The 10,066-nt window shown below is 33.6% G+C and overlaps 1 protein-coding gene across 4 annotated transcripts in view; it reads left to right on the top strand.

Moving 5' to 3' along the window:
• The first annotated feature begins 2,142 nt into the window (after positions 1-2,142).
• LOC106467132 (glutamate-gated chloride channel-like) overlaps positions 2,143-10,066 on the top strand; it is a 127,009-nt gene continuing 119,085 nt past the window's right edge. For all 4 annotated transcript variants that reach the window (XM_022395268.1, XM_022395267.1, XM_022395266.1 and 1 more), the window contains exon 1: positions 2,143-2,257. In XM_022395268.1, the coding sequence (XP_022250976.1) occupies positions 2,184-2,257 (74 nt within the window). In that variant the 5' untranslated portion in view covers positions 2,143-2,183. The remainder of the gene's footprint in view (positions 2,258-10,066) is intronic.

Genomic DNA, 10,066 nt, shown 5'->3' with positions numbered 1-10,066 from the left:
GAACATAAAGTGGACACAGTTTTTCTCAGTTCCACATTTGTTATAGATTTGATAATAGAACATAAAGTGGACACAGTTTTTCTCAGTTCCACATTTGTTAGCGTTTGTTACATATTTGATAATAGAACATAAAGTTGACACAGTTTTTCTCAGTTCCACATTTGTTAGCGTTTGTTATAGATTTGATAATAGAACATAAAGTGGACACAGTTTTTCTCAGTTCCACATTTGTTATAGATTTGATAATAGAACATAAAGTGGACACAGTTTTTCTCAGTTCCACATTTGTTAGCGTTTGTTACATATTTGATAATAGAACATAAAGTTCTCCGCAAGTGAGTCTTTTTACACAGATAAGTTATTTTTTCATACAGACATTCAGCTCTTTGAGATGTAATTTATTCGCACCAACATTCAAACTATCTGCAAGTAATATATTCAAAGATATACTTAGCCTCACTATGCGTGAAACTTTTTTTCGTTTAAGCAAATCTGGCTCTGTACAGATTTAAATTAAACACATGTTTTTAAGATTTCCTTCGTCGTCACAAAACCAAAACCAAAAACATCAGTTATAATATTCTGTTTTTGAATCACTCTGTTTCTTTATTGTGTAATCGTAATATTCGGTTCTTATTAGTAACAAATATTTTTGATTCCAAGAATATTTTAGAAAGTTTTTGTTTTTCACTCCACGATCTGTGCTCAACATAGATGAATTGAATTTTGGCTTTGATTATTAAAACAGCTTAACAGAATTGTCCATACTTGGTTGAAATGCTGACTTTTTTGTCTTAACTCTTAAATTTATTTTATTTAAACCTTTCTTTGCCGGTGAGGTCCACATACTGCATAATAATGAGTAATTTTTTAAAATTTGTTTGTTGTTAAACGCAGAGCTACGCAATACACTATATGTGCTGTGTCCACGGTGTTTAGTTTTTTTTTTAAAAGTAAGAAAAAAATGCAGAAGGAATCAAACAGTAGTTATTTGAATTAATTGCGATATTAATGGTACGTTTGCTCACATTTTCTAGTGTGACTCAATAGGATTCCTAGAACCAATAAAATCAAAAGTAGCTCATGAATAGTTTAGAAAAATGCGTTTGAAAAGTTCGATAATTCTAGTGTTAAACTTCATCTGTACATATATTCTTCGGTGTAATGTTGCAAGTTTATTCTTAGATAAAAGAGCCCTATATAGTGAAATATACATATCTCTAATAATAATAATACATAAGACCAGTTGATGGTCTGATTGTTTACTCTGACACAGATTACGATGTTTCCTATATAATGATAGTTATTGTGCCTTTGCATGCGAAGCTATGTAGACGATACTAATCTCATTCGAACTTTACTGCTTTTTGACTCTAAATGTCTTTAGAATGACAGTTTTGTGACAGAAGACGCTACTTTCCCGCGTTACAGATGAAGTAGTCGACCATGAATTACGTTAGGGATTCCTGATGACTATAATTGTCATAGCCCAGTTACACTAATGATTTGAAAGTTGAGCTTCACAATAATACTGATGTCACGTGACCCGGCATCGTGTGATGTCACAGCGTCTCGTAGACTGTTATCTCGAAGCTCTCCGTTACGCCCGAGTGGTGTTTAGATTCCGCCATCTCTTTTGCAGGCATATCTTAAGTTGTGTTAATTTCACAGTTCGCTATTACACGTGTGCAAAAGTATAACGGTTGCAACAATTAAGTTTGATGTAACGAAAACAACTATATCATAACATCTTGCATATATAAAGTCAGTAAAACGGAAGTAAGTTTAGCCCATTGTTATTAAATGATGATTAATCTGAGAAGTCTATATTCAAACGTTCACTGATCTTTACATTTAATGCAAGGAGCTGATTAAGGACTAATTAATACAGGGTTTGAAAAGTCATAAATTACTAACTAACTAACTTTGAAATAAGTAATTAAAAAGAGCGCCCTCTTTTCGTTACCAGTAATTTGAACTTCAAACTGCAGTTCGAGCTCATAATTAGCTGGACAATAAATGTGTTATTGGGGTTAATGCTAAATATATTTCGTGTATAAATAATTAACAACGCATAGTATATAACACACTGTTTTATTCGAACATCTTATAAATCTTTTATTCTGCTCGTTTTCCAGGAATTACAGGTTTTCCATAGAAGTCTCTCATATTTTAATATAAGTATGAACTGGTGCAGAAGCTCAGACGGTGCATTTGGCCTTTTTCTGCTTCTTTTACTCCTCGTCAATTGTGGTTGGTAAGTTTATCCTTTTCAATTACTATCCCAAAACCTTGTAATTTTTATTTGAACTCACTATAGTTATATGTTTTATTTTCTGCCTTTTACTCAGTCAAAAATTCGTAAGTTTCTATGTATATTTATTCGTTATTTAATAGACTGCATATAAACCTTATACGACGAGTGCGCTGTTAAAACGTACAAGACTGGAGTATAAAGTAATTTTGATAGAAAATTGGTCATTCTGAAAACACGTTAATTGCGTTCTGTTAACATATTTCAATCAAGAAATTGAGAGTCACCTAGTGTTTGTAATTGTAAGCACTTAAAATGTGAATTTAAGTTGAACCAATTGAAAAGGTAGGGAACGTTATATTTTGCTTACCTCATCCTAATGGTAACTACGAAAACATCATCCCTAAGAGTGCTTGAAAATACTCTTGCCATTTGATGGCAAAAATTAAATTACATATAAAAGTGTGCTATTTCAATAATAGTTTAAAGCATGGCTGAGACTCGTCATTCATATAAATATTGTGTAATTATCCCTTCACAGAATAGATGAAGCGATTACTTTAAAAACATATTGTATTTGGTTAAAGTAAGGAAAGTCCCTTTCTGTGGAATAAGCGATTAGTGATGGAATTAAATTTATGCTTTGAAACAATGCACATTTACCACAAGATTGATAATTTCCAGCAACACATAAGGAGTGGAGTTGTGTTCAAAGCGAGACAAAGGGGGTAAAATCTTCCATCGACGAAGCAGCAGAGAGAGAAAGGAATGAAGCAGAATCGCGTGTTTCTCACTCTACTGAGCAACCAACTAAACTTGGCATGACTAATAGCTCAGATTCACCCCCGGGAGCTATCATTACTATTGTTGTCAATAGAGACTGGGGTCCATCGGAGGATAGTGTCACTTACTGAGTCACACGTAGTCAAGAAGCTCAGAAAAAATATAGAAAAGCTATATATATTAGTAATTACTAAAACCCCTCTTGTCGGAATATCCAAATAGAGCTAATAATATTGGGTATAAGATCCGATAGCGACCTTGTTGCCGAACATGATGAAATAATTATTCATATGCATATTAAATAAAAATTTACAGAAGATAAACATTCGTCATATTCAGAAACTTGAAATGAGTTTTTTTTTCCCGCAGTTTCAACGGAATGTTGTAAATAAAGCACGTGTCTTGTTTGTTAATTAAGGTAAAATATACCAGTATGATGTTCATCTCGTGCTCGTTTCTCAACAGATATTTTGACTTCCTCATTGTTCTAGCACGTAGAAATAATGGCCGTCATTCATCTGATAGTATCTACCAAAGTTGACATTTTATCATCAAAATAAATATTTGTTTGTCTAGAGAGTACTTTAGATTTATGTTTTATACAAAACTACATAATGGACTATCTGTGCTCTGCCCACCACGGGTATCGAAACCCGGTTTCTAGCGTTGTAAGTCCGCAGACATGCCGCTGTTCCACTGGAGGGCGTTTTATATAAGTATCAGGTGGTTAGGGCGCTCGACTCCCAAACTATGGGTCGCGGATTCGAATCCCCGTCCAACCAAACATGCTCGTCCTTTCAGGCGTGGCGGCGTTATAATGTGACGGTCAATCCCACTATTCGTTGGTAAAAGAGTACCCTAAAAGTTGGCGGTGGGTGATGATGACTTGCTGCCTTCCTTCTAGTCTTTCATTGTTAAATTAGGGACGGCTAGCGCAGATAGCCCTCGTGTAGCTTTGTGCGAAATTCAAAACAAACAATTATTAACTTTTCGTATTTGCGATTGTATGCACGCTAGAAACACGTGAATAACATAGTTTAGATTCAGTTTGTTTTGTTTATTTTATGACAAAGCCACATTGGGCTGTCTGCTGTGTTCACCGTAAGAATTCGAACCCCGGATTTTAGCGTTGCAAGTCCGTAGACTTACTGCTGTCCCACCGGGGGAGCTTAGTTTGGAGAACTGTAACGTGGTAGTCTAAAACAACGAATGCTAACCGAAAACTAACTGTTCTAAAAATTCATTAAATCCATCCTGCTAACAAATTTAAATGAAGTGATAGGGAGCCACCTAGTGGTTGTAATTGTAAGCATTTAATGTAATAATTAAATGTGAATTTAAGTTGAAAAATTGAAAAGAGTAGGAAATCTTATATTTTGATTGTCTGATTATAATGGCAACTATGAAAACATTCACACATCAAATATTGTTTGCAGAACAATATTTTGTGTTCCATTCTACATCTAGCTGCTGGTTGTTCTAATAGTATTCACGAACAACAAACTCATTCTAAGTTAATCACTGTTTCTTAGAATAATGTTATAAACAAATTTTTTATTCTTTGTCTGATGTTTCAGACTTCAACGAGTTCAGGTAGCTGTTGTATATTTAATGATTTTTGAAAAGCTAGTTATTATACGGATGCTCAAGCTTAAATTTTGTGAAGTTAAGCGAGGATCCTTGATCGAACCAAGTTAGTACACGATCCTCTGGGATCTATGGGAATTGATTATAGACAGCCAACTTTCTCGGCAAGATCAATGACAGGGATTTTAATCCTTTTATCAGCTTGTATCCTCGGAAGCTCTTTCCTCTTTGTAGGGAGGGAAAAACTGCATTTAATTTGGATTTACTTGTCGACAGGATCGGAGCTTTGATCTATCTACTTTGATTCAGAATGCACTAAATGCAGTGAATTCCGAAACACGACGTTTTGTTGGACAGAGAAAGTCGATGACATCCAAATTGACTCGAGGGAATTCACTTTAACCGAGTATCGAATGAACAAGGAAAAAATCTAGTTATTGCTTTTTTCTCCTTTTTTGGCGTGTATTTTTCTTTTGAGGCAGTCGAAACTCCTTAAGTGTTGTTAAATACCAAGAGTATGAGGCATGATTTTTGTTAATTATCAACAGGATCGTATAACTTCTCTTCCCTATTTATTGACACACGTGAACAGAATACGTTAGTAATATTGATATAAGGTTATTTACAATAAAAATAAAACGTTGGCTAAGGTAAGAAAAATTGTGTCTACTTTATGTTCTATTATCAAATATGTAACAAACGTTAACAAATGTGGAACTGAGCAAAACTGTGTCAGCTTGAATGTCTGTATGAATAATTTACATGCCAAAGAGCTGAATGTCTGTATGAAAAAATAACTTATATGTGTAAAAAGACTCACTTGCGGAGAGTTTGAATGTCGGTGTGAATAATTTTACTTATCTGAAGATTCACCTGCAAACAATTTAAACATTTGAACATTTCACTTCTGGACATATTGAAAATATATTTAACACATTTCGCCAGAAAAATTCCCAGTATTCATATTACTGATCATCCAGGATACGCCAACAAGAGCTGTTAAAAACGTTTGTTCGTAAGTTTACAGAAAGCATAGCATCAAACAGCACTGATACATAATTTCCCGGAACACACAAAAGCCAGTAAGTTTTAGGGTAGGTTACAAAAAAAAAGTTAGGTTTATAGAAAAGCTGCCACTTTTATTTAGATAACTCATTACGGCTTAAAGTCGCTTTGTAACAACATGTCTTTCAGTGTTATTTTCACTACAAAGTTCATTATTAACATCATTGTTCGTGTTCCATTATTGTTGTTGATACTGAGACACAACTCTGTTGGATGAACATGTTAAAAATGTTAAAATAGAAAATTGTTTCTAGCAGGAATCTTTATTTTGGCAAACAAAATAAAATATAACTCCCCACTAAATAAATAAGCCCCCCCCTTCAATAATAACAATTTATTAGATCGTTCGTTCGTTTTAGATTGCCCACCACGGGTATCGAAACCCGGTTTCTAGCGTTATAAGCCCGCAGACATGCCGCTGTGCCACTGGGGGGCGCAGCAAGTATAACAAAGTTAATCTATACGGGTAGCAAAGACTCTATTAGGCATTAAAGTCTTCGTATGCCGCATTGTCACTTAATGCAATCATATATTAAGATATAATATTACATGTCACTTTCACATTTAATAGAGGTCACCCTGTGAGACTATACTGAAAATCCAGGGTTCGATCCCACCCGCGGTGGTCACAGCTGATATCCTAATGTGGCGTTTTAGTTTTTTCTGTGTTTTCTACGGTTTAAAACTTAGATGTTTTTAAAAAAATTTATAAGTTTCAAGGTATTCTTTGCATCCGTTTTGCCAAAATTTAGAAAAATATTTTTCAAGTACAAAATAAGAAACTCTAATAAGCTTACAGTGGGAATCCGAGAAAAGCGTTCTTAAAAAATTGGCTTGCTTAAGAGGTTTTTGACGCCAGCATATATACGAATGTAGCGTTCACTACTTATTTTTGTCTCGCCGCCCTAAGCGACACAACTGCTTCTGTACCAGAAGTCTTTCACAATAACTTTCCTGTTCCTTTGTAATCCGCCACTGATTGTAGCCTTGCGTTCTCGCGAAATCGATTACACGAGTCGCTTTCATCTGGACCGGGCAGTTCCTGGTAAGAAGCTTCAGGCAGAAAAATCCGTTTTGGTTAAGACTAGAAGAGACTTATTGACTGGCTTCAGGACCAAGCGTTTTGGAGCTTAAACTTACTTCGTTTGTCAGTAAAATAGAACAATGTTGCAGTATATTTATTTCACATTGGTATCAGGTGCAATAAAGATTATTCAGGAAACTTCGTATTGAATGAATGTTCTTTGGTTTTAGTTTCCGAGTATAAAATATAAAGGAAATAGCAGAAGAGGGCAATCTTAGTTAGTTGGTTTCTTTTTTTTTTCTCGATTTATTTATCAAACGATTACTATGTTGAAATTCACTCGACACTTAACAATTTATCAGTAATGAAAATTTAAGTTTGAAATTTTGAATTATTTAAAAACTTTTGAAATAAATATAACCTTACCACTATTAAATTTCTAGAGGTTTTATTAAGGTAAATTATTTTCATATCCTGAGTTGTAAAGGAAATATATGGTCGTAACCTGTTGTTTTCTTGTTTTAGTTTTGCGTTTAAACAAATTGTTTATTTTTTAAATGATTTCAATTATCACCTTCAAAATAAAGCAGCCAATTGTCAGCTTCAAAATAAAGCAGCCACTTATCTGTTTCAAATTAACGCAGCCAATTAACAACTTAAAAATAAAGCAGCCACTTGTCAGTTTCAAATTAACGCAGCCAATTAACAACTTAAAAAGAAAGCAGCCACTTATCAGTTTCAAATTAACGCAGCCAATTATCAACTTTAAAGAAAGCAGTCACTTATCAGCTTCACAGTAAAGTAGCCAATGATCAAATTAAAAAAAAAGCAACCACTAATCACCTTCAAGATAAAGCAGTCAATTATCAGCTTCAAAGTAAAGCAGCCAATTAACAAATTAAAAACAAAGCAGCAACTTATCAGCTTCAAAGTAAAGCAACCGATTAACAACTTCTTAACAAAGCAGCCTGTAATAACATCTTTCAGGAAACAATAAAAACACAACATACATTACAGGAGAAAAATAAATGATCAATATTTACTTTCTCGAATTAATACAATATTATGTTCGTACAGTATATAATACAGTATAAACAGGATGATGAAGAGAAATAATTTTCGCGAGCTGCTGTATCATAGCTGGGGAGATTTTATTTCCTCAGTGTCAGTAAGAACAGAGTTCCTTTCTGTGTCTAGTTAGTCTACATAAGATAAGAACGCAGGAAATGGGGTTTCTCTTGCCTGAATTCTATTTCAACTAAAGCATCCTAGGTCTCAGTAAGTGTCGTCAGTTCGTTGAGGTAATATATGGGAACTTAGATTGGTATTTTTATCAAGTAGTACTTACTTTTTTTTTCCCTGTTCGTGTTATGCTTGTATTTACGCCCCTTACCGTTAGCAACTCATGTTCTCAACACCCTTTATGGGAATATGCTTTGGTTCACGTATTCCTTTGATTATTATGCACTCCAGTTTCTGCGGCCGGAATCTCAAAATAATAGCTTGCAAAATAATAATTAAGCTGATCATTCACACGTAGCTTAAACGAGACATAAATCGTGCTGGACAAGTACAAAAAAAAAAGACTGTTCTTATTTATATTTTCTCGGATGTATAGGGAAATTGTTCATGTTAAACCATTATACTTTTTCTATTATATATATAACGTATAGCTAGAGATTAATAATATCTGATATATAGTATTTGGTATAGTTTGTTTCATAAATTCGGAGACACGTTTGAAACAAGATTATCAACCGATATCTGCTGTAATGTAGTAGAAGCTGTTTCTAACAGAATGTTTACACATTTATACCACAGTTTCTGTGGCTAAACTAATGTATAAAGACGCTGACACTGTCGTAGAATAAACTACGATCCCTCACAGTGTCGATGGTAATTGTGGGCTCTTGCAGCAAGTATTGTTTGTAATTATGCACAAAGCTACACAAAGGGCTATCTGTGCTCCTACAACTTACTGAATTGTAGTAGTTTTATATTCAGAAGTATAAGAATTATACGCAGTTCAGTAAGTTGTAGTAGTTTTATATCAGAAGTATAAGAATTATACGCAGTTCAGTAAGTTGTAGTAGTTTTATATTCAGAAGTATAAGAATTATACGCAGTTCAGTAAGTTAATTTTATATCAGAAGTATAAGGTAGAATTATACGCAGTTCAGTAAGTTTTTATATTCAGAAGTATAAGAAGTAGTAGTTATACGCAGTTCAGTAAGTTTTCTTACACTTCTGTTATAAAACTACTACAACTTACTGAACTACGTATAATTCTTACATTTCTGTTATAAAACTACTACAACTTACTGAACTACGTATAATTCTTACATTTCTGTTATAAAACTATTAATTCCTAAGTGTAAATTTGCTGAACTGTAGCCAACGAGAAAGTTCGTAAATAAATTGTAGAAACCAGTTTACAATTTTAACTTTTTTCTGTTACTGATATTTTTATATAATTTCTATTTTTTGTTTCTTTAGCTGTTGGTTATTTAAAATAACAAATTCCTGTTTTATAAGAATTTACTCTATACGTAGCTATAGATAATTTCGTGATAATATTTTCTAGAAGTCACGTAATATGATATTACAGTTGTATATGTGTAATACATTTCCCTCTCAGACGCCTACTGTGCAAATCTGTCTGGAATATTCACGAAAAACTTCATTAAATTTCACGTGGCTTTTTTTTCTTTCAATCACGACATGATAGTTTTTCCCTGTATCTATTTTTAGCCTTTACCTTATGTTAAACGTGTGATCTCTACTTAACATGCAATAACAAGTGTCAGGTTTAACGTAAAAGCCAACGTGCTAGAAATACCAGCTGTTGAACGTATTATACTCTGATGTCGTTGGAAGTAGACAAAAAATTTAATTTCTTTTTGATTAAAATAAAATGGTCTACCTTTCGAAAGCGCTTGGGTTATATATAGATAGTGTTTAAATTGTGCATGTGCATTTTAATTTACAAAGACATTTTTTATATTCTTATGCCTGATAATATAAAACGGAATCGATGTATAATCAGACCAATTTTTTACATAACTCTACTGCACTCAGTTACCATGTTTGCAATCTCCAATTTTTCTTTCTCAAGTCAATAGATGAGGAGGAATGAGGAAGATAAAAGATGAAGAGTAACAGTTCAAGAAGTAAGTCAAGACGAAAACTGTTACATAGTTGACGATTGAAGAGTAACAGTTGAAGAAGTTAGTCAAGACGAAAACTGTTACATAGTTGGTGATTGAAGAGTAACAGTTCAAGAAGTAAGTCAGGAAAACTGTTACATTGTTGACGGTTGAAGAGTAACAGTTCAAGAAGTAAGTCAGGAAAAC

This window comes from Limulus polyphemus, unplaced genomic scaffold (genome assembly GCF_000517525.1).
Source record: "Limulus polyphemus unplaced genomic scaffold, Limulus_polyphemus-2.1.2 Scaffold2498, whole genome shotgun sequence".
NCBI lineage: Eukaryota > Metazoa > Arthropoda > Merostomata > Xiphosura > Limulidae > Limulus > Limulus polyphemus.
The sequence above is the reverse complement of the archived record's forward strand: the minus strand, read 5'-3'. Positions and strand labels throughout refer to the sequence as shown.